General features: G+C 41.9%; 1 protein-coding gene across 1 annotated transcript in view; it reads right to left on the bottom strand.

The window, feature by feature from the left end:
- Positions 1-699: 699 nt before the first annotated feature.
- Positions 700-26063, bottom strand: part of SSU72 (SSU72 homolog, RNA polymerase II CTD phosphatase) — a 57727-nt gene continuing 32363 nt past the window's right edge. The window contains exons 3-5 of the mRNA XM_067567231.1: positions 6688-6827; positions 3124-3242; positions 700-1298 (exon numbers count right to left, since the gene is read on the bottom strand). Of these exons, the coding sequence (XP_067423332.1) occupies positions 1197-1298; positions 3124-3242; positions 6688-6827 (361 nt within the window). The 3' untranslated portion in view covers positions 700-1196. The remainder of the gene's footprint in view (positions 1299-3123; positions 3243-6687; positions 6828-26063) is intronic.

Below are 26063 nucleotides of genomic sequence, written 5' to 3'. Positions count from 1 at the left end.
CATCTTTTACCAGTAGCACTTCACTTTTTTCATTCTTTATCGTCTAATAAATTACTTTACTTTTCACCGTTTATGCTTTTTACCTTTACCATTTCATTCAGTTTGAACAATAAAATTACGTTTTGTTTTTCCTTATAAACAGTGACTAAACAATTTCTTGCTTTCAGGAAGTAACACAACCTTGTTTGAGACCATAACACTGGAGGGAATGTTTAGGTCCAAAAAACACTCATCAATTTCTTTTTATCAGTAAATTATTTCTATTTCTGGGTTTTAGTTTCCCATTCTTTATATGGAACACATCTGTTTACTTGTGGCCCCCGTCATTATAGTATCTTAAGGCCTCAAAGTCATTACTTTACCACCACATAACACACCTGGCTTTATACAGGACATACAGAGAAATGAGGCAGAGATAAATTAAAGCCCTGATTCCTGCAATGAGATGAGCATAGGCAAAGCCCTGCACACAAGCCTTACTGACTTCAGTGCAACTCACTGCAGGATCAGGGACTTTGAGACTTGCCCAAGGTCATATATGAAGTCCTTGGCAGAACCAGGACTAGCTGAGTCCCAGTTCAGCGCTGTACTGTTTTAACCCACTTTTCAATGGTGTTTTAGATACTTTTAGTTTCATCACAAGGAACAAACATGAAGCTACCAAGCTACTGTTCTGAAAACAAAGAGGTAGGAAGGAAATGGAGATTTTCATTTTTATTGGATGCTTCCAATGTCATATCTAACAACACACAGATACTCATTTTCCATTCACATCTTCATATTCCAGCCAGCCAGTCAGTCAGTCACATTAAAATAAGAAAAAAATGCACAACTGAAATAAAATAAATTTGTAAGCTGGAAAAATACAATATAAACTGTATCATATTCAAGAAACAGTCTCTTTATAATTAAAAACCCCACTTGTAACAATTAAAGTAGGATTTAAAAAAATCTTGATTTTTATTTTTAAATAGGTGGCCTTTATGTATATTTTTTTTCTCATTTCCATATGTACAATTCAGCAGATATCTCTGCCTGCCTATGGCAGAACACCTGAAACATAAAAACAAACACTGAAAAGGAAAATTATTAACAAAAAAAGGTTCGAAGTTCATCTTCCAGGGGAGTACAGTATGGTCAGAACTTTACATACATGCTTCTTTCATCTGTATTAAGGCCTAAGAGACGGATGTGCTTTAATAAAAGCAGACAGTGTGAAGAAAAGTCCTTCCGCTTTTTTCTTCAAATTCCTGTAACAGCTCATCTATTTCATTTTCCATGTCTTCTGTGTGTTGTATCTAAGCGGAGGAAGAACACATCAGTAATTGACATCAAATGATGCTGATGGAGTTTGCAGCAAGGCAGCTCCTCTGTGTTTAGGTTATTTCTAAATCTGAATTTGGGGTGGACCAAATTAAACAACACTGAGGACTTCATCGGCAGTTTGCCAGTAATCCCAAGGATGCACCAGATACGCAGGTACACATGTATTCTTTAACATACAAAATAACATACAACTATAATATTTACATATAATTTGTACAACTTTTGATTAATAAAGATGTGGCTTGGTTGTTGAGTTCAAGCACTAGCAACAAAAACAAATCTCCAAAGGAATTCAGGCAGACAGACTCTGGTACACTGGGCCACATTCACACTGGAAGCAGAACCATTTTCCAAACACAGTGGCCCCATTTACATTAGCAAGACCATTGTGCCAGATAGCAGGTTACAACACTGTTGTCCCCCGACCTAATTACAATTTAGTTCCATTTTGCAATGTAGATGGCACCTTAATCCTATTTCAAAACACATCCAAGACTTTAACCTGATTACAAAACACAGTCAAGGTCTCATCTACATTGTAATTCTCATCCCTTGGCACCTATATTAGTAGTGGAGGCTTCTAACATTGTTTCCTTAACCACTGTGGCCAGTAATTCTCTTTTGTCTGAGGATAAGACATATGACAAAGAGACTATATATGACCTAAAGAAGCTCAATCTACAGCCCTTCTAGCTCCCCCTCAACATACTGGTGATGTTTCTCTCCAGATCAGCCCAGGGAACAATAGCATAAACATCAAACCATTAAACTTAGAGTACTTTCTTGCAGCACTACATATGACCATGCTCCTGGATCATGCAATATAAGGAAACCTCTCCTCCACCCCACCCAACATTGTGTGTGAAAGAATCAAAATAGCTGCAAGTTCCACATGGGGTGCAAGCAACCGCTTGAGACTTGAGAGCTTTAGACACTGCTTTGCCATCTCATCAAGCCTACAGAAGGTTTGGGAGACTGGAGGAGTATGTGTGGCATCAAGAGAATAGACCAGACTGCCTGTGGAATACCAGTCTGCCATGACAGTGGAACATTTAGGCTTATTAGCTTGTGGAAGAAGTTTCCCTTTGCCCTCGTGAACATGGTGATAGATTTCTCTAGAATTAATGCATCTCCAGCAAGTGCAGATACACTTGTTGCTTAAATAAGGTGGTAGGGCTAAGAATATTGGAGGTGAAAAGTAGAAGGTACCAGCTGATTATGTCTTTTCCCCTCCACCACACACACAAATGAGGGATTTGTTCTGTGCAACACTCAGAAAAGAGGCACTCCTCATTCTTGTAACGCCTCACAACCTAATATCTCAACATAATTCATGTATATTAAAAGCTTGCTTTGCAGTGGACAAAAAGCACTTCTAAGTACATATGGTTTCTATGCATGTAATGAAGGATTAGCGCATCTGGGGTTCAATGTTTAGGAAGTGCTGATGTGTTCAGGCTGTGCAATATTGCATTGAAACAGCAGCAGCTAAAAGCATTGTGTATTCATTCAAGCACAAGGCCCAAGGCTAAATTATGTATTTGCTTTGACTTTTTTCCCCTAGAAAAACTTGAATTCAATGATGATTCATCCATCTAGGAACATCTGCTCTGAAGAGAATCCTAGGGAAGGGTGCTGGAAACATCAGTCTGTCAATCTGGATTGTGCTCTCGGTAAAGATTCACACAGGGTAATCACCTACCACAGAGCATCTTTTTTAAGTAATTTAAAACACAAAAAACCCTTGTAATCAACTAAGTCCAAGGTGCCCACAGGACATGAGAACTGTATACTTACACACTGGCATAGTTCACAAATAAGGAATGCTCCCAGAGTTGCCTCCTCATGATTATCCTGAATGTCCACGTTAATCACATGTACAGGCTGGCATGTCTCCTGTTCTCTGGAATTTAAATCTAGTGGGGAACAACACACAAACAGCAACATTTTAGAAAACCATCAAGCGTTAAATGGACATGCAGGATAATATTTGTAAGGCCTTTACGGAGAGAGAGGGGTATTAACAAAACAGGTGTGGTTCTCAGCTCTCCCTGAACCTTGGTTTAAGAGGTCAGGCTGTTGCATGTTTTTCTAGTTTGTTGTGCAGTGCCTCAGGTATTTGGTGAAGCAAAAGAAGATGGGATAATAAGTAAAATAATTGATTATTATAATTATATATAAAACATATATATTATTATTATTCTAATCCTTGCAGAAGGATCATGAGAGTTCACCTGCCCAGGCATAAAAGTTACTTGCTCAGCCTTTACTTCAATGATCATAAAGACCTAGGCCATGATTTTCCAAAGTGACTAGTGATTTGGGGTGCCCAACTTGAGACACCTTAAAGAGGTCTGATTCTCAGACAGTGCACATATCCTCTGCTAATCAGGTCCCTTTAAAATGTCTCAAAAGCAGAGGCTCAAATTCACTAGTCACTTTGGAAAATCCTGGCCTTACTATGTTTCACCCACTGATCAAAGAAGTTGACTCTTCCCAGGTAAGTAATTTTGCAAGGCTGTGGAATATCTATTGCTGCAGTGCCTCACTACTGCATACGCTTCCAGTAGCGTGGCCTGCGTTAACAATGAGAGGCTCTCCTTCCCGCCCACCTACTGCAACCTCAGCTTGGCAAAGCCAGCCAAAGGCTCCAATTTTAAATTTAATCGTTCGTTCACAGCAGGAGCTGTGCAGCAGCATTCAAACCGCCTTTCATTTGCCAATTATGAAGAGCCTCGTCACACCAGGAAAGAAGCGCACAATGTGGAAAGGGTGTGAGCAGTTGGCCCGCCATCTCCGACCTTCAAAGAGAAAATGCTCTCCTAAAATACTAGAGCAAGGGCTGTTCTCTGTCAGCAGCATGTGCTGAATTTAGTGGCAATTCAGTCAGCTCTCAGGGTGCTTACTCTCATAAAAGCCATCAAAGTGGTTCCAAGCCCGCTCCCTTAAAGCGCCCGGGGTTCCTCAATAGTACAAAACGACAGAAACCTGAAGTAAATATACAGGGCTTCATATAGCTGGCAATGTGCTGATGAGAGACTAAGAAACCAGGCAAAAACTTTTATTTAAATGTGTAAGAAACTGGATTTGATTGGCTGCTTTATGAATTTAAGGTAACTCCTCACCATCATGGGATACTGCATGTCCAGTGGTTACCCGGGAGGCAGGGTTCTGTTCCTGGTAACCAACACTGACTGTATAACCCCAAGCAAATAATTTAAGCCTCATGGTGCTCAATGTCCCCCCCTTTGTAACATGGACAATTCCCCTCCCCATATGATCATCAGATGAAAAGCACCATGTAAGTGCAAAGCACTGTTACATCTGCACTGTATATTCATACATCCCACATACTCTCCATGCTAATTTTAACACCATTTCTTGCAGCCAAACACTCTGAATATTAAGGGAAAGTGTTTATAGTGATTTTTAAACACAGGAATTTTGTCTCCTATGTAGTAATGAAAAGATCCTCTCATGAAACCAGAGTGTGTTCTTCATATTTGAAGACAGCAATGCTGCCCAAAGATAAATACAGAACAACAGTTCCAGTAGAAGCTCCTCTGGTAACTTTGCTACTGCTCCAGTCCTGCCTCAGCCTTCAGCATGAGGATGTGCATGTTCATGGCTCCTCAAGATTCTCTAACAGCCCCTCTGGCACACTCAGCTGGGCTCTGTCAACAATGTCACAGCTGTTCTGACACAACATTAAGAGAAGCAGGTAAAAAGTCTGGTCCCCAATGTTTAAGAAAGGTGAATTCAAACTGGAACAGGTGCAGAGAAGGGCTACTAGGATGATCTGAGGAATGGAAAACCTGCCTTATGAGAGGAGACTGAAAGAGCTTGGCTTGTTTAGCCTAACCAAAAGAAGGTCGAGGGGAGATATGATTGCTCTCTAGAAACACATCTGAGGAATAAATACTAGGGAGGGAGAGGAGTTATTTAAGTTAATTGCCAATGTTGACACAAGAACCAATAGATATAAACTGGCCATTAACAAGTTTAGGAAGACGTCCCCATCAGGGGAGTGAAGTTCTGGAACAACCTTCCCAGGGGAGCAGTGGGGGCAAAAAACCTAAATAGCTTCACAACTGAGCTTGGTAAGTTTATGGAGGAAATGGTACGTTGAGACTGCCTAAAATGGCATGTGGCTGATCAGCGACTTCTAGTAGCCAAATATCCCCAATGGCCAGTGAAGGGACACTAGATGGGGAGGGTTCTGAATTACTACAGAGAATTCTTTCCCAGGTGTCTGGCTGTTGCGTCTTGCCAAAATGCTCAGGATCCAACAGATTGCCATATTTGAAGTCAGGAAGGAATTTTCCACCATGTCAAATTGGCAGAGACCATGGGGGTTTTTCGCCTTCCTCTGAAGCTTGGGACATGGTTCACTTGCAGGTTCAAACTAGAGTAAATGGTGGATTCTCTAACCCGAAGTCTTTAAATCGTGATTTGAGGACTTCGGTAACTCAGCCAGAGACTATGAGTCTATTCCAGGAGGGGGTGAGAGGTTCTGTGGCCTGCGATGTGCAGGGGGTCAGACTAGATGATCACAATGGTCCTTTCTGACCTTCAAGTCTATGAGTTTTCCCACTGCCAGGATGTGTGGGGAAAAGGGGGAGGAGGTCGACATCCCATGGTACAGTGCACTGTGAGAAGGACACCCACTGTCCTCTGCCCCGGCAGTCTTCAGCTAAATCAGTAGTCTGGGGAAAAATCTAGGCAGCTCCCCTAGAACATACAGACGCAGATAGCCATGTATTGTGGAGATGTGGACAGGCCAGAATGGCTGGTAAGACATTGCTGTGAGGACACATTGCACCTGTGTTAGCCATAGTTATGCCAGAGCCTGGTTACTCTTAACATGGTCCTAACTCTAGTAAAGAAGGGGCAACTGACACACCTAGACTTTGGTAGTGATTCATTGCAAATGGCAACTTCTGCTTTTAGGGAAGTAGGCAGGAGGATTGTCTTTCATAGCCTGCCTGAAAGGAGACACCTTCTCCACAGAGGCAGGATGCACCATATTCAGCCTGCTGGGTTTCAGTCCCCAGAAGCATTTTGAATCCTAGTCTGTAAATGTACTTGATTTTCCAGGATAGCTTCTCCACTGACCCCCTACCTGCTTTGATGGCACCTGCACAGAAGAGCTATTAACATCTTTTTCAGATATGCAGTTGGCATTCTCCCAGCCAGCCATCACTTTTGTGACAGATCTGACCCCAGAACAGGGAGTGCTAGTCTTTTCCCAGATGTGTCTTCCAGCAGATGCCAGTTGGGTTCGATTCAGAGATTTTCAATTTGAGAGGGACTAAAAGAGTAACTGAAGTAAACTTAGTTTAAGCCTTTCAAGGTCCTTACCTTCTATTACTTGATCATAGACTCTCTCTTCACACGTTAGAATCAAATCAAACACATCTTTGCAGTTCTGAAATCTTTCTGGCCGTGGCTTGATTCTCTTATTTCGGTCCAACATGTGTAAAATTCCATTCTGTGTATATCTGAAGTTTCTTGAGTTAAGTAACTTGGAAAGTAAAATTTTTGTATTTTCAGTAAAGTAAATGCTTCCATTATCATTTATTTGCTCGTTTGCTTAGACACAATTAGGACAAAAAAGCAAAAAAAGGAAAAGCTAAAAATGGTCTCCTGTTTGAAAATATAAAGGTCAGTGAACTTAACTGAACTCTACAGCAATCTACAAAAACCAGGTAACAACCCATCAGGAAAATTCATACAGTCTCTGGAATACTCAGCCGCTGTCACAGAAATTTACCATTACTATCAGTACAGGGCAAAGATGACCCATTGGAAATGATGAGCTCCTTAAGAAACTTCTGTCTTTTATGGAGTGACTTTTGTAGCCATAACACTTGAACACTTAATTACATGTATCTGTTTTATATACATAGAAATGTGTGTCTTCTGTTTGCATACAATACTTCCCCCAGTAAGGGCCTCTATGTTGCAAGCCAGTCATATAGTGCTCCTAATGCTAATTGCAAAAGTGTGTGGGACCTACTCAGAACTGGATTTGCATAACTGAGCTTCTTAAGATAAATTAAGACGTCCAAAGGAGAAAAGTGCCTTGAAAAATAGGTCACCAGGCCTGGGTGTGCCTGGAGGAAGAAACTGATTTATGCTTATTGGAACTTAAAACAGGCTCCATATGAAAGGAGTGCATTTGATCTGCCGTTTAGTATGTATTTCAGTGGTCTGACTAATCTCAGGGCCAGGATTGACACACTGCATTCCATATTGCTGTCAACACCGTCATTATCTTCCCAGGCTTTGGCAATATGCAGTTTCGGTAAGGTATGCCAGACACGGGGCCATTTCAACCTGTGGCTCATCTGGGCTTTTTGTCAATCACAGCAGAATTAGACCTCTAGGATTTAATCACAAATTTTTTTTAAACCATTCAACAAATTATAGCCAGGCTTTGTAGGAGACCTTGGCAAAAGACCACTTGTTTATTTCCATACACTTTTTTTTATTATTATTATTATTATTTAAATAAAGATATCGGTATTTTCTGAAGGCAATGGACCAAATGTAAAGTCCTTAGGCACAACCCCCTCCAAATGCAAAGTTTCAGGAGTGGATTAGGAAAACCAAAAATGTGTGACTAGACAAAAACCTGTTAGGCAATGCACATCTCTTCTCACCTGAGAAGAAACAGCGAAACTTACAAACAAGTCTTTGGAAAATGCAAGTTAAAGTGGTAATAACAAGGGCAAAGATGCACCATTTTTAAAATGTGTGAGTTTTGTGTAAGGAAATTCCCTCTTTAGTAGGCAGGCCCTTTCTGACCTTGAATTTTGCCAACGATGAATTGAGCTATCCATTCTTACATTCTTTAGAGATTCGTACTCCTCCCAGATCCCATCTAACTTGTTTTCTAAAGAACACTGCCCTATTTTCTAACCCTTTGAAATAATTTAGGACTTAAATCCCTGTACCTTTCATTCTGGTTATCCCCGGAGTTCTAAAATTCTCCTCTGCTGCCTGGGTAACCAGTTCTATGCAGACCTCCCCAAATCCATTCTCCTTCAACAGCATTCAAGTCACTTCCTTTAACCTACAGCTGATGTTCACCTATGCTCCCCTGAACTTTGTATTCTCTTTGATGTTTAATAAAACAGGAAGTTTTGAATTACGTTAAAAATTAACCCCAGCTCCTCTGTCTACTCACCGCGTTCTGCTGTATATAGAATGGCTATTCTATTTTTATTATTCTGGTCTTTCACCATCAGCTTACATTCTCTGCAGGGTATTGCACAGCCCCCGTTTCTAACAAAGGCAACATTGTTCTGAATTTCTTTTGCTCTTCAAAAGAAAGATTGGTGCCGCTCATTCTGTATCATCAGCCAATTGTCATCTCATTGCTTGTTTCTTTTTTCCAAGACATCAGTGAAAATCACTTCCCCAAGACTTGCGCTATCCCTCTCTCCAAAAACACTTCCACATGGAATTATGATTGGTCTGCAATAGCCAATTAGTCATCCACTCAAATAGTTTTGTGGGCACTTACCAGGTCCATAGTTTCACCAGTTCACTCTTGGTTACATGCTTGAAAAGATGCATTGGATTTACTAGCCATGTTCTTCCTTTTGGGAGCCCATGTTGATCATCCTTCTGTTTAAAAGGACTGTAGTTCCCTGGACCTGCCTAACACATATGCTCCACTTGTGCTTTCCAATCCATCAATACACCCCCACTTCACCCCCCTGCCAATTCCTGCTTCCTTCAGAATCTTGGGTTGGACCCCATCTGGTCCTGGATTTTTCTATCTACATACTCTCTTAATCACATGTTCTGGCACAATATCAATGTCTCTCGTATTTTTCCTTCCTAGATAAAATATGTCTCTGGCATCTGTCCTCTAGCTTTCTTTGCTGAACACTAAGGCAGAGAATTAAATTTACTAAAAAGCCCACACAATAAAGTTTTTACCTCTTCTGCCAATTTATTGCAACTTTCTCCAAAGGGCCATCTGCCTGCACACAGAATAAGAGGCCAGAAACAAGTATTTTAAGATTTATACCATTTTCATATATGCTCTCATTATAGACATTGGCATCTGAAAAACAACCATACCACACTTTCAACAAGTGGAGGTGGTAATGGTGTGTGTTTGTGTTATGTACTCATGATCCAGTTTACTTTCCCTCATTACAAGCTGATGTGAACTTCACGAAGCCTTGATGGTGCGACATTTCTGTCACTCCCTCCACTATGCTTGCCCAGATATCGAGTCATTTGAGTCAGAACTTCCTCTTCTGCCCCGTGTCCCATCCTCACCATCTCCTACCCTGTGCATTCCAGACACAATTTTTGGCATAGCCACCTCTCCAGATGGTATCCACTAACTTTTCTTCTGACTTTTGAACAGCAATGCCTGCTCTCAGCTACAGCAGCAATCTCCCCACTAAAAGCATATGCATTCCTCCAGAATGTTTTCAACCAAGACAAGCCACTGCTTGTCAATTATACTGTGCCCATTTTACATCCTTGATCCCACAGCCTTTTATCATGGGCCCAATTCTGACCTCAGACCAGAGTAACTCCACTGAAGTCAATGGAATCCCACAAGGGTGAAACTGAAGCGTGATTAGAATTAGGCTCAACTGTGTTTGACTCCAGGCAGAAAATGTTGCCTGCATGCACACCTAATTTCTCCCATACCCTTAGAACTATACACTAATTTTTAGTCAATAGGCCACAAGCTATTTACATGAACAGTCTCCCAATTTTACTAAAGATGTATTGTGTTAATTTCTTGATATAGAGAAACTCTTTAGGTCTTTGTAAAATTTAAAGAACTCTTAACTCCTCAGCTTTCCACACAAAGCCAAAGAGATCACAATGAATAGTAAAAAAAACCTCAACTTTAAACTAATTTTGTTTTTAAAGAGATAATCTCATAGGTTATACTCTGCCCTCCCACCCCGTGGATTGTCCCAAACAAGAGTAAACCCACCCACCTTTTGCCCCTCTAATCAGTTCATTCATAAACCTCTCAATTCATAGGATTCAAACACAGATATATACAATATCTCTATACTATCAGTATTAGTTGGCAGATATGTATATGCAAGTCCTCAGCAAAGTGAGTGCCTTACTTCAATCCTTCTAGTTAGTAATATGGCTCAAACCCTCACAAACCAGTCAGCACAGCTGGCAGTGCCTGCACTGACCAGACAACACTGAGCTCAGACTATTCCCACCTCAGTCTAGCTCAATGCCAAAGCAAGGGGAAATACCTGCCTGAACTGGTTTAGGTTATATCAACATGTCAGGCTGACACCTCCTTTTCCTTACCCTTCTCAAACACAGCTTCTTGTCTAGCACACTTTCATCCTTTCATGCTTTCATCCACACTCAAGAATCTATTCTTACGCGCAGCACAGTGGAAGGCTTAGAGTCTGATGTCGATATGTATTGTATTGTAAGAGAAAACATTTTGGTATATTGCTCTATAGTACTTGCACAGGAATTAACTTACATATTTAAGATGGCAACAGGGATTCTTTGTAGCCAACTGAAGAGTGCAGCAATGTCCTGCCATTATATAAGGTTTAATCAGCTGCTAAAATGTCAAAATAGTCTTGGCTTTCAAATCATGGATTTCAAATCATGATTATGGAAACTGGATAAAACTATCACTTTCTCTCCACTCAAACATGAACACACACCCAAAATAACTTCTACAGAACTGAAAATCTATACTGGATTTGTTTAGTATGAGCCAGTGTCAGTGGTGGATCTATATTGCTGGGTTCTCTCATCCTGTTGCTGCTGCATTGTCTTTCTTCCTACTCAATGGTCCCAGTTTTCCTCTCACTTAAATGAGTGTAAATCTGGAGTAATTCCATTGCAGTTAGTAGAATTGTGCGAATGTTAAACCGGTGTAAGGAGAACAAGGCCCCCCCTAGACCATGCTGCAGAATCAGAGCTTTTTATACATTATCATTTGGAATTTTCATGCACAAACATTTCTTTAAAAACGTTATCTAAATATTAAATTCATGTTTGCTTCCTATTTCAAATCCTCTAAAGAGGACACAGTTTCAAAAAAACCAAAAGGTGAAGATAAGCCTCTTTAAGGGCATTTTATAGCATTCACCCTGCTTTTCAATTTTTCTAAATCAGTTATCACACATTCTTAATTCAACTAAACACATTTAAATAAAATTTTGGCTACGGCTCCCCAAACATACTACGCTCTAATTAGATTTGATCAGATTCTTTTAGGAAATAATTCATATTTTTATATCAGAAATTTAATCAGAGCTCTTAAGCAGTCACCTGTGTAGTGATAAATTTACACCTCTGCGTCAGAACTGTTGGTTTGTGTCACCAAGACCATGCTCCTATGCATGTAAAAAGCTGAAAGAACAAGAGTACTTCAGTACTGCATCTGAAGAAGAGAGCTGAAGTCTCTTGAAAGCTTATGTCTGCAAATATTAAATTTGTTAGTCTTTAAAGTGCTACAGAACCCTCGTTGCTTTTGCTGTATACAGACTAACACGGCTACCCCTCTGGAACTATAAATGAGCAGATATTTTAGATCAATACTCAGCTTCAGTATTTTTCAGAAATACAGGAACTGCCATATTGGATCATATCAAAGGTCCATCTAATCCAGTGTTTTGTCTCCCATGTAAACCAAACATTAACCAAGATGCAGGGTTCAATGGCCCAATATGATTGAAATTCTTCATATCTGGATTGGTTTTCACAGTAAGTGATATAAATGCTGGACTTTAAGAAAGGAAACTCTTGAAGTTTAAGGACTAGGGGATGAATACTGTTCCTTATTCACACAGGTATGTCCTAATGAAGTCTTGGAACTGATCAATAGGACTATTCACTTAAATAAAGACTGTAGGATCAGACACCAAAAAAAGAGAGTAGCCACTGACATTTGGTGCCACATGCCCTTCTAGTAAGTCTGCTCCTTCACTACCACAAGACTTCTTATGTACAGTACACAATTTCAGCTGAGGAAGAGATTTTTACAAGCAAATAGCTATCAGGCACCTAACTTCCATTCACACCCTTGAAAAATCTCTCACAAACTGTAATACAGTGAGAAGTTGTTAGTGAAGTAGTTTGAGTCTAAAGAAAAGCTTCAGTAAGAACCCTCTTAGCATCCATTAGTTTTGGACCTGACTTTCACATCTTACTTTCCTGTTTGAGCTTGCAATTTTTTGGGCGTGAATAATTATGTGGGCACTACTAAAGTCATTTAAATGCTTAGTTACCAGATTCCTCCCAAATACCAGGTAGACAGGTAGACATATAAGTGACTTCAGTTGCACGCACAAAATGGTGTCTGCAATTATTTATGCCCATGGGAAAGGGAAGCCAACCCCTTTAAAAAATCTGGCCCTTTTTAGGAACACTGCAGTCAAAAATAAAATACAACCAATCTTATCAGCAGAGAAGATTTTCCTCTTAAGGGACAGAATGACCTAACGTTAATAGATCTACTTTGGACTGTTTATACTGTATGTAAATGTCCCATGTTTGAGAAAGGCTATAGTAAAGTACAACATTAAAAGCAAGGTGTTGCAATTTGCTAATCCACAGCAAGAACCATTTAACTTATTTTCATGTCAACTTTCACCACTTTGTATGTCTTGCATCTAACAGGACTATCTTAAAAGATACAGAAAAGGCAGGGATAGGTGATAAACAACTTACTTATTACCTCCTGAAACATCTTGGCTAGGTGAAATTATATCCCTAACAGGGAAATAATGCCAGTTTCCGGTAAGTCATATTACTTACATGAAAGAGGCAGGTGGGGAAATTAATAGCTGTATTTCTGCTACTCATTCTGAAAAATCATCATTAAAAATGTAAAGAAGTTTGCTTTACCTAAGTTTAAGTAACATTTCTCTCTTACTACTTTGTGCTTCTAACAAGTTAGAGGTGTCTCCTTTTTCATATTCCCAACTCCCCCATTTAAAATTTTCCAGAAGCCTAAAGATTCAGTTCTATGATTTGCAACTATTTCAAAAGTTGTACTAAACATGCCAACATATTTAAACAGAGTGAATCGTGTAATAAAAATATAGTAACCATGGTTCAATGTTGGTTTTTTTAAACATAGGGTTTGAATGTGCTAGGGAGCCTGGGCTCTAGCACATGTTTATACCACAATAAAGTTATTCACCAGCTTTGGGAGCTGCAGTTATTCTAAATTCTATTTTAGAAGTTAAATTTTAAGAAAAAAGTTAGAGCACGACCTTTAGTATAATTGACTAGATTCTCTCCCCAAAGATTACAAAGGAATCTAGCAAGAGTAATATTCTGTTCTCCATGTAAACGGCATGAGCTGAGATGTAAAACACTGTGTTAGTGCAAACTTCTCTGAGGGTACCCTTCTGTACGGTTCCTGTATAGTTGACCATTGACAGTTCTGGAACAAGGAAACACAGATTTTAAGGAAATGTACATTAATAGCAGAGGACAGAAGTCGCTATGAGCCTCACACTCAGACACTGGAAGCAGTGGCATTCACTCAAGCTCCACTAGTGAGATTTGGAGCACAGAAAGCAGTTTGCCTGAACAGAGCCCATTCTTTTAGTGTTAGGATTAGGGAAAAGTCTTGCACTTGATGGTGGCAGATTTCTTTTAAGCACTTTTTATGGGGGGGGGAGGGGTGAGGGGGTGCAAAGTTTGCTGAAATAAGACAAATTGTTGAGACGTTTCAAATACTGCAGAATAGATGTGTTCTGCACATGCCAAAGTGCAAGATTACAAAACAAATTCCTCACTTCACCAGGGAGAATCAGAAGTAATTAACTCTATTAACTTCAAGGGGAGTTACTCCAAATTTACATCAGGGAAACAGAAATCAGAATCTGCCCGTCTGTTGGTTTGAAGCGTGAAAGGGTTTGATCGCAGAAATCAGCCAAACAGTTTTTGAAAGATCTAACCCAAAACTAGCAACCAATGCTATTATTTTTCCTCATGCATTAACCTAGTACTATATTGTGAAGGAACGAGCACCCCAAAAAGGGAGATTGTATTAAAAACTCCTGCAATACCACACAAAATATACACACACATTGTGTATTAAATAGTATAGCAGACTAATAAACTACCCTTTAAAACACTGGAACATTTGTCCAGCCTCCCCCCGCCAACTGTCCTACAATGCAACATCACAGGGAATCTCTGATCAGGAAAAGAATGGAAGAAGAAGAGCAGGAATATTGCGAATCAGTATTTAAGTACATTAGCAAATGTGTTTACAAAACTAGCCTAGCACATGCTTTTATCAGTCCTAACAGTTACAGTAATGAATACTAAACTTTGCTATATATTTATTAAATCCAGCATGAAGACAATCCTAATTAGTGAAACCAACTCTATATAATCTTAGCTTCATCCCTCCCTCTTCATTGCATGGTATTACACTAACATCCTGTTAGTTTAAAAAAAAAGTTACAGGGGAATTAGATGACTCAGTCATGAAATAGGGAGCGCTACAACATTAGATTGCCAGAAGTTATCGTGTGATGGCCAGCAGACAAACAATAGGAACTTCCAGTCAAGTTTCCAACATGGAGATGACTGTAAAACAAAACAAAACAAAAACACAAACCCCCCCCCACACACACACACCCCATCAGCTCTTGCCATTGGACCCTTTGTGAACAGTCTTCAAGATACCAAGAACTGAAACTGAACTCACCCACCCTCTGCGTATCAGGTCCCTTTAAAGTGTCTCAAGTTGGGCACCTAGAATAACCAGTATCTTTTTAAAATGTAGGCCCTTAAGGCACAAAGAAAATATTTCACCTACAAAAGGATCAGCTCTTGGCCTGAACAATGGCATAGCTCTCACAGGGGTAACTTTACTGGGTCACTCCTTAGGTTGTAAACACTTTGCGGGAAGGACTGTCTTTTTTGTTCTGTTGGTACAACATCTAGCACAGTGGGGGTCCTGGCCCATGACTAGAGCTTTTAGGTACAACCACAATATAAATAAGAAAAAAATAATGCCAACTAAGGGGAAACTGAGGACAATGAAATAGGAGGAACAAGAAATAAAACGGGGCTTGTACAGTTATGCCGGGGGAGGGGAGTTAGTGATCTCTTCCTCCTTCCCTCACTTAACAAATGTACAGCCTGTTACACTTAGTTTTCCATAATTCATATACTATTCATTCTTTGTCCAACTGGATTTAATATAATCTGTTTCCCTACAGAGATTTCAATAGCATCTGAGCCACAGAGCTCTAGTTAATTAGAGTTGGCACAGACACAACAATGCAGACAGATCATCTTCCTAGGCCAGCTATGCTTTAAAATAAACAGCTGTAGTATTTGATGCATTTAAATTTCAAACATAGCTAGAAAATTATGTGTTTACTGCACCCAGCATGAAGAAGCAGGCAAGGACAATACATGCCAGCCCTCCACTCTGCCAGCCCTTTCCATCATATGAAACCATTGTCAGAGTTGGTCAGGATATTCTATTTTAATTTCTTGCCCTTGACTACTGTGTAGCGCCTCTGGTACCATCATAATGCTCAGAGGGGGCTGCATTTCAGCAGTGGGTGAGGTTTTCGTGTATATGGTTTAATTCTGGAAAGCCTCTTCAGGCCCACAAAAGGCACTCTACTGGCACAAATACAACTACTGGCATCTCTTAATGTCCTGTACACATTATAAAGTTAAATGAGCTTCAATCCACCCAAGTATTTGAGATGTTCCATTTCATACACCTACCAGATGAGCCTTTAAAAATGACATTCACGAGTGATTTAGGATGAAAGTTTGTGGCTATATAAAATTAACTACACAGCTACCTAAAATATACTGGGGGTTATTTATTTAAAATATTTGGTAAATTGTATCCAGCTTTTAAATTTGCATTTACCGCAGAAGTGGACACACTCTTTTGGAGAAAATGTGTTTTCATAGCTATCCCTGGCATCGAGGGCTTTTAAATCTTCAAATAAAAAATTGGACATGCAATTGACTCGTGCTCTGTACTCAGTACTTAATGTAATGGTACAGATATCCGAATTTTTCCTCGTAGAAAACAAGTGTTCTGTTTTGCTACGCAGACAAGCCAATTATATCTGTTTGGAATGGTATCTGCAGGCCTAATTTTTCCATGGTATCATCTTATCTTTCCATTATAGGTGTGCCTGTATCCCTGTGCTGCTGATTGGAGAACTTTGGTAGCAGTTCTTCCCCACCCGCACTTGTGCTGCTCACTGCCTGCCACAAGCCCAGCCAGCCTGCACAGGCATTCCCTTCTCAGTTCCTTCTCTACTGCAGAATCAACTACTAGAACTCCAAAGTAGAGGGGAGAAGGGAGGGTCATAGAGCATACACAGGAACACACATCTCAAAGAACCATTGTTACTGCACAAGGTGAGTAACTTCCTCCTCCTCTTCAAGTAGCATCCCTATGGATGCTCCACTATAAGTGACTCCCAAGCAGTACCCATCACTGGAGGCCAGGACTTCAGAGTCGAATCTGATACAGATGATAGTACTGCGACACCGAATTTGGTGTCCGCAGCCGAATCCCCAGGATGGCGTAGTGTTCTGCAAAGGTATGTGCAAATTTCTGATATAGGTATACCCTTGAAGAAGGTGACTGATGAGGAGACTGACCTCGTAGAATGAGTGTGTACTGAAGATAGGGGAGCAACCGTATGCCACTAGTAAAGGTGCTTAAGACAGCTGAAGACCCACTTAGGGAGTCTCGGAGATGAGATTGCTGTGCCTTTTGACCTATCTGCAAGGGATAGGAAAAGCCACAGTGATTTTCTGAAAGCCCTTGTCCTGTCCAAATAGAAGGCCAAGACTCTTCTCACATGGAGAGTATAGAGGATGGCTTCCCTATTATCCTCAGGAGGTTTGGGATAAAAGACTGAAAGCTAAATAAGCTGATTCATATGAAATGCAGAAATCACCTTGGGAATGAACTTTGGATGTGATTTAAGTGTGACCTTGTCCAGGAAGAACGCAGAAAAGGGGGATGCGTCATCAAAGCTGCTATCTCCCTATCCTTCTGGCAGAGGTGATGACAATGAGGAACGCTATCTTCATGGAAAGGTGAGTTAATGAACAAGCAGCCATGGTTTCAAATGGCAGTCTAATCAGTCCTTTTAACACTAGGTTGAGATCCCATTGAGGAGTGGGGAGCCTGGGTTGTGTGGAGGGGTTTGCGATGCCCTAAAGAAACCTCTTCGTAGCTGGGTAGGAGAAGATTGTGTATCCTTCTACCAGCTGGTGGAAGGTTGCAATTGCTGCCAGATGAACCTTCAGCAAACTCAGAGTCCCGACATCTTTAAAGCCAATAGGTAGCCTAAGACAATTGGTTGGCTTAGACTGAGAAGGCAATCATCCAGGTAAGGAGAAAACACGCTGCCTGGAGGGCATAAGTGGGCCGCCATTACCGAAAGGACCTAAGAGAATACGCTGAGGGCTGATGAGAGGCAGAAAGGGAGTACCCTGTACTGGTAGTGGTCCTGGCACAGTGAGAATCTGAGGTAACGCCCGTGACTCAGTATGATCAAAATGTGGAAGTATGCATCTTGAAGGTCGAGGGCAGAGAACCAATCACCTTCCTCTAATGATGGAATGATTGTTGATAGGGTGATCATCTTGAATTTCTTGATGTATTTGTTGAGTGTTGAGGTCCAATATGGGTCTCCAACCTCCCTTTTTCTTTGGTATCAGGAAGTAGCAAAAGTAGAAGCATTTGCCTCGGAGATGTACGAACACAGGTTCTATAGCTCCTATACTAAAGAGATGATTTACCTCTTGATGTAGATGACTCTTGTGAGAAAGGTCCCTGAAGAGGGACGGGGAAAAAGTGGATGGCATATCCATTCTGGATAGTCTCCAGTACCCACTTATCGAACGTTATCTGTTCCCAAGTGCTGTGGAATAAGGTAAGGTGGTCTCCGAAAGGATGGGCAAGGTCTTCCAGCATGAGGTTGCAAGGAGAGTGTTCGACCAGCGCCTTGACCCCTCCGTCAAAACTGACACTTCAAGGTGATGGGCTGAGATGCAGTCGGGTTGGGGTCCCAATTGCTTTCACCTAGGGAACCTTGGTTTCTTCCTCTGTGGCCCGTGAGATCTTTGTGATGAGTACTGATATCTGTATTGTAATGACTAGGGCTTAAATGGTGGCTGAGGGTTGCATTTTCTCTTGTAGGCTGGCTTGTATATCCCTTGGGATCCAAGAGTCGTCCATGAATCCTTCCATGTATGAAGAGACGTGTCAGTCTTCTTGGCGAATAACTTCATGAATTCAAAATGAAGGTCCTCCACTGTGGTTTGGATCTCTTTATTGATGCCAGATGAATGCAGCCACAAAGCCTGTCTCACAACAATGGCCATGGAAATCAAACATTGCTGCTGTGTCAGCCATGTCTAATGCAGACTGAAGAGATGTTTTAGCTACCAGCTGGCCTTCATTAATTATGGCCTTGAATTGGTCTTTATGGAACTCCAATCAATAAAGTTGTATTTTGCTATCAAGGCCTGCTAATTTGCTATTGGAACTGGAGGGTGGCTGATGAATATGCCTTCCTGCCAAACAGGTCCAGATGTTTCCTGTTTCGGTCATATGGGGTGGATTTAGATTGGTGCTGGCAGCCCGTGGAATTAACCACATCCACAATTATGGAATTGGGAGATGGGTGGGAAAATAGAAATTCTGTGTCCTTTACTAGCACATAATACTTTTTGTCCACCCACTTTCATGTTGGCAGGATAGATGCAGGAGTCTGTCATGTGACTTTGGTAGGGTCCAGGAGTGCCTCATTAACCGGGAGGGCCACTCTGGCAGAGGTGGAAGAGTGTAAAATGTCCACCAATTTGTGGTGAGCTCAGACACTTACTGCAACTGTGTTTGCAGGACTTCTGCCACCTTCTGAGCTAGGTCCTAGATTTAAAATCATCAGCCATGAATGGTGGAGAAGCATCAGCGCCTCATCTGATGAGGACAATGAGACATAAGCTTGAGGAGTGTTCCTCATCTGCCTCCACCCCAACTTCTTCCCCCAGCTGCTCAGGAGCTCCAAAAGCCTTTGAAACCACAACTGAAGGAGGGTGCCTCCTTGCCTGTTGGTATGCCATGCTAGGGGCCTGGGAGGCTTGCTGCCTCTAAGCCTGTCAAGGGCCCCAGTACGACCATTGAAGGTAGGGCGTTGGTGGCTGGTACCACAGTTGGCCAAACCATGGAAGCTGAAGGTCAGGTGGACGACATGTCTGGTGCCCATAGTGAGATTGGATTCCATATGGAGAGTAAGAAGAGCAGTGGGAACCCAAGCCCTCTTGCTCATTTTCCAACTCCAATGATGAGAAATGCAATGTGTGGCAAGGAGATGTCGGCAAGTCCAATGATTTGGGATAACTCAATGCTGGGGCCCCTGGTACTCAGTAGGGATAAGTCTGGTGCATTGGACACCGAGAGATCTGTCATGCCCCAGAAATCCAGTGGCACAGATAGCGACAGTACCAGTGGTGAACGTTGGTACCGAGGCTTGCACCAATGGAGTCAGAGATGTGGATCTGGCCATAGTCTGTTGGTGCCATGCATACCGGGATCAGTGCCACTGTCAATATCCATGCCGAAGTAGCCTTGCCTGAGGTGGATCTTCTATGCCTGTTACGCCCCTGCAATACTCATACTTCTTTGCCCATGCCCATCAGCTCTTTGGGCAGACCGACTTGCTCTGGTGGCTCGGTACTTTGCGTACCCTGGATACCAGCATTAGGAAACGTCAATGCTATCGGTATGGATGATGCTGGAGATAGTTTCTGGCTCAATTGGGGCTCATTGTGGGGACTCACAAACCTTTTCTTAGCGGCCTTAAGTGAGTGGCTTGTCTCTCTGGGATCATCCGCCTTCGAAGTAGAAGGTTGCGCTGAGAGTTCTCACTGTGACTCCAGGTGTTGAAGGGCTTACTCCACGAGCAGGAGTTTGAGCCTTAACTCTGTTTCCCCTTACCTGGGTTTTAGTTTCTGGCACCAACCAGACCTTTGTGGATTGTTCGTTTCTCCCAGACAGCGAACACACTACGAGTGCCCATCAGTCACTTGTATAGATTCCTTGCAACTGAGGCACTTTTTGAGGCCTGGAGAGCCAGGCATACCTGTGTCCAGGAAGGGGCCCCTCCCCACACCAGGGTTGATAGGAGGCAAATCCTCTCTTCTTTTGAGGGGGGAGAGGAGGGGAAGGCATGGCCAACAAAAAACAAATAAGGTAACAGAAAAAAAGCTTCATGGGAAGTTAAACTTAACAAAACTAAAGGGAGTTAACGAACCATGAATGGATACCTTTGAGCTGCATCTCTAGCCGGGGCGGTTGAGAAGGAACTGAGGAGGGAATGCCCGTGCATGCTGGCTGGCCTTGTGGCAGGCAGGGAGCAGTAAATGCATGGGCAGGATAGACGGCTACCAAAGTTCTCCCATCAGCAGTGCAGGGGCGCACACACCTACAGCGGAGCACCTATAGGGACACTACTCGAAGAGGATCAAGTTTACTAATCCTTAATACCACTTTATTTTATATTCCTCTCCACTTGGGCAATGAAAGTAAGACTTGTCACTTTACTTTTCTGGCTCATGTGCCAGCAATGCTACAGAGTTTGGGTTGCAATCAATGCAGGGGAATGTTTCAAACTAAACAAAATACAGCGTTCTCACCAAATTATGGGAATCCTTTAACTGATCTTAAGTTATGTAATTTTTTTTTTTTAAACAAAAAAATCTAAATCTGAGACCTCAACTAACTAGACAGTGACTCTTGAAGTATGTTTATCTGTTCATAACCCTGAAATGATCTAAGTGGGAAGAATACCTTTCAACTCAAATAACCTTTGGTTCTCTTGCTCCCAAACATCACACAATACATAACTATTATATTTTTCTGGTGCCTCACAAGGGTTTACTGAACTACATAAAAGGAATTGTCTCGCCCTGCACTGAACTACAGCCCCTCTTGGGTAAAAGGTAGGAGTGGTTCTGTAGTGCGCAGCAGCACCACACAAGTTTGTGACAGGAAGTGAAGAGTTAGGTTAGGTATTAGGAAAAAGCTTTCTAACTTCACGGCTAGGTAAGTTCTGAAATAAGCTTCTAAGGGAGATTGTGGAATCCCCATCACTGGAGGTTTTAAAGAACATGTTGGACGAACACCTATCAGGGATCTTCTAGGTTTACTTGATCCTGCCTCAGCACAGGGTTACTGGACTAGATGACTTCTTGAAGGCTCTTCCTGCCCTATATTTCTATAATGCCACCATATCTAGTTTGAAACTGTAGGGGGAAAACTTAGGTAGGCAGAATGCAATGTCTGAAATGTGAATTTAGCATGGACATCAGAGGTGAAACACTCATCTTTGTGATAAGGGCCATTTGGCTATTTAATGTCATAAAAGATCAGCACCTCCCTTTTAAATCACATCTGACATACAACACAGAGCCTGATGTCATCCTGGGGAGCTGATCCCCTGTGGGCTCAGCAGAAAGAGAGGTGCTACCCATTGAACCAGCAGAACACGGAATTTCCTCGGAGCTCTCATCTAAGCACTAGCCAGGCTCAGCTTCACTTAATTTGGATAGCTGAGGAAGCCATAGCAGCAGGTGGAATGGCAACCAAACACGTTTTCAAAGAACATGTTTTCATGGGGGAAACTCAAGAGCACTGAAGAGCAAACTAAACCAGCATACTCACTATACTATCCTGACTGGACTCCTATTTTATTCTATTGCATTGCAGGAATAATTCAGTAGAAAAATGCACAGCTTTTCATTAAGCATATCCACTTCTATCTAGCTTGCCCAGAGTCATCCTTACTTCAGGGAATGGGTGTGTGATTGAGATGCCCCTTGTGATTAAAGATTAAAGCAAATGGAATTTAATGTCTAGTTGCTTAGTGCTCATGACAAGTGCAGGCTTGACATCCCTGGAGAATGAAATCGTGCATTTATCCACAGAATGGGCAGCAGCAAGGCTAGATTCCCAATATAGCTCAACCTTGCCCTGGAGGGGCAGCCTCTGGCTTAGTTCGTTTTTCACAGCCCATTCAGTCCTTGTCCTGTCTGCTGAGAAGGGGGCCAGTTATGATGGTAGTGGTTTGTGATGCAATGCCTTGGTCACCCATCTCTTTTCACACAGGGCTTCACACAATCCCCAGCCAGTAACAACTTCGGTTCATTGGTGACTTGAGCAAGATTCAAATTGGCAACCTAAAGGTGAAAGGCTCGAATTATTATTAGTCCTCTCCAAAAAGGTCAGTAACCCGCCTCAAAGAGCCATGTCTTGTCCCTCTCTTCCCTGTCCTTTGAGATCTACTGATGAAAAGTGCTACATAAAAGAGCTAAGTGTTACTGTCATACTGGTACAAAGTGCAGCTTTGCCATTATAGCTGCCCCCCAACTAGCAGCACTTTGCAAACACAGTACACTGGAATTCCTCTAATGGTACAGCTCTCCTCCTGTAGACAGGGCCTGCATACCAAGCTGTGTAAAGGCTTCCCCACTTTATACTACACACCCATACTAGGAACAAAAGATTAGTCCATGCTGGACTACGCTTTAGCCTTCTTCCCTATTAACAGAGAGCAGCTGTGCACAATGTTGATTGCTCCTACTTGAGCAAGCCTCTCAATTGCTTTCGCATTTAGCATTTTAACCTAAATGGATTCTTTTAAAATTAGTGCGAGGAACAGTGTGGATTTGAGAGAATGACCACAATAAAGTAAAATCCAACCCTCAGATCTCCTACTCATGTCTGTGCTACCCAAGGAGGTGAAACTAGGAGTAATGGGATGAAACTGAGCAAGGTAAAATAGAGGTTGAGTAGCAGAGAAACACTTCCTATCAGTGAGCTCTATTAGACTGTGAAATAGTCTCCTAAGAGAAGTGGCAGAAGCACCACTGCTTGAGTCATCTATAAAAACAGACAAGGACAAAACCGCCTCTTCCAGGGAACAATCCGGCATTGGGTTAGATGAGCTGCATGTGTCATTAAAAAGGTATTTCCCACTGGAGAGCATGACTTATGAGTTTCCTTACTATGCACAAACTGACCTGTGAACAACTTAGCACATGGGTCATTACAAAGAGGGCAATTGCCCTCACCCCTTCTTCATGACTCGATTTTGCATTTCCACTGCAAAGCTTAAAGAAGTGGAAATAAAAGTTTGTGTTGCTCAGCTGCAGTGCTTGCTGGCCTGCAGCACTGCTAGTGCTCTGTAGAGAAAGTGGTTTTCTAGCCACACTTGTCCAGTTGTAATGGTGCTCATGTGTCCCAAAAGGTTTTTACTCCCAACAATCACAGCAGGAGCGGCACCAAAGAGTATCGCATTAAAGGTAGGTTGGCTTTCAGAAACACCCTTATTTTGCCCAGCTATCCTGGGAAAAATCCCACCCCCAAATCCCATGGCTGCTTGTTTTTTTTGGCATGCCTACCAGTATTTCGCTGGGCCTCAAGGCTTTCCTCACTGCTTGCTTGTCAGTGTTCAGTACCCTAGAGTCCATCTGTGGGAAAAGATATTTCCAGTAATGGAAGTGGAAGGGAGGGCTCATTGAGCACGTAGCTTGTCACCACTCTGCAGTTTCCTTGCTAATAGAGAGTGGCACAAAGGGAGTTGGGAATGAACACCGAGAGGATGAAGCAGCTGAGATGAGAGAGAGCCCATCAGAAAGGTTCAGATAAGTGCTCCTCGGAACATTATCTTTTGGATGTTTCACCATCAGAGGAAAGAGACAGGGTGATGGGACATAAGTAGAAGATACCAAGGATAGATTTTCTTGTAGGATAGGGAAGCCTGGAGGGATAAGGAAGGATGTGTCTGGATAGATGACTGTCAATGTTAAAGCCTTGAGTAAAGATAAGCAGGATTTTAGGGTGGGCTAATTATCCTCCCCACCCACCCTCTCAGACATTGACAGCAGTGACATTTTCTTTTAACTCTCTAGTTACCAGAGAGTGTGATTCTGTGCCCTATCACAATCCCTCACGCTGGTTTCAGCTGTCCAAGACTACTCTCCACTTTAGAATTTACTTCTGGAGCCCTTTCAATGAGGTAGGACAATCACACTCATCCAACTTTGATTATCTGAATAAATGCAGGGGAGTAACCTAGTATGGGTTAGAAAATGCCATACCAGAAGCAAGGGCTAATTTCCTCCACATCCCCAATCTAATTTTTTAAACACCATTTGTCATGAACATGGCACCTGTAAGAGTCTGCACAGGCCTGCATCATTCTAGCAGCAGATTTCAGCTGATACTTTCCTCCACAAAAGGAAACTGCTTCCTTCCATGGAAACTGCTCACACCTACTCATCACTACTCAGCTGAACTGAGATACCCATTTCTGCCTTTTCCATATTCCCCTACTTCCCCCACCCCAGCTCAGGTTTCAAAGGTTGATTTGGGCATATATACAGGGAATCTCATTTAGATTTTCAGAACAGTATTAGGTTCTAGGACCGAACCTATCACTAACACAACCATATCTGAATATTCCTGTTAGCTGGGTTCTAGCAATTTCCTGTCCGGCATGAAGAGGGATTCAGTTTTGAGAGGCTTGTTATACACCACTACCTATCTGCCTACAGTAGTTTAACACGATTCTCAGACCAAACCCCTGTTTCACATCAGTTCTCACTGCTAGCATGGGTCTACTCCGCTGTGAACATGCTTGTAACATTGCTGGAGAATGCCAAATCTTCCACTGGGCAGCAGCAATGCATGATACTCGAATCTCTCTCTCTGCCACAGGACCCCGGGGCAACAGCTGAGAAACTGCATCTTGAAAATATGGATCCTTCCTTATCTCTGCCTGTTTTTGCCCAAAAAGGCAGCCAATTTATTTCTAAGCTGTCTTGCTTCAGTCCACATCTAACTAAACAGTCCTAAGATTTTTTCTTCCACACTCTGCAAGAGCAAGTTGGCATCAGCAATCAGATATATCCAATTCAGAAAGGAGAGGTTTAGCAATAGTTTTACTTCAACCACCTTGTGTTGGACAGTCTAAAGCATCCATTCTGCAGTGCTGCAATGCAGCTGCATTGTCCCCCATGCCCAAGGAAAGGTTTGCATCTAAAGTATTAGCATGTAAGTACCGAGTATTTGAGTACTGCTGCTCCATATGGTATTCAACATATCTTATTCCTAATCAGAAGATTAAAGGCATTTTCCCCCACTTGTTCATAATTTGCCATGGCCTTAGCAGTTTAGATGATAGTTTGCAGGCATTTGCATAATGCTATTTATATCACTACCAACCATTTGCTGCCTGCCCTTTTTCTCAGAAATTCACTGTAGAAAATCATTTCTGAAAAAGTGCTGCTTTTTAAAGATATTTCTCAGAGCTGATTAAGCACTTCTATCTGAGATATGAAGCTCTTCCAGACACTTCTTGCACACATGCTGGTAGCAAACATTAATAGACAGATCATCAAGCAGAATGCTTCAAAGCCAGGGATGATTTCATACATACTTTTGTTTGGGGATTTTGTTTTATTTTTGGAGGGCTTTTTGTTTTTGAAAATACCGTTGAGCCAACTTGTTTTCTATTGGGATAGCACTGCACATGCATTTGCTACTGGTAATGCATTACATATCCTCCCACTCCCATAAGGGCCTTCCTCCTCTCACTGCCAGCTGTAGCATGCAGCAAGATGACCCATTGCTATAAAAGTCTGATACTGTGCACTCCTGAATAAAGGAA

This window comes from Emydura macquarii, unplaced genomic scaffold, assembly GCF_026122565.2.
Source record: "Emydura macquarii macquarii isolate MOO-44397 ecotype Brisbane River unplaced genomic scaffold, CSIRO-AGI_Emac_v2 contig_2768, whole genome shotgun sequence".
Taxonomy (NCBI): domain Eukaryota; kingdom Metazoa; phylum Chordata; order Testudines; family Chelidae; genus Emydura; species Emydura macquarii.
This window is presented reverse-complemented; position numbering and strand designations above follow the sequence as displayed.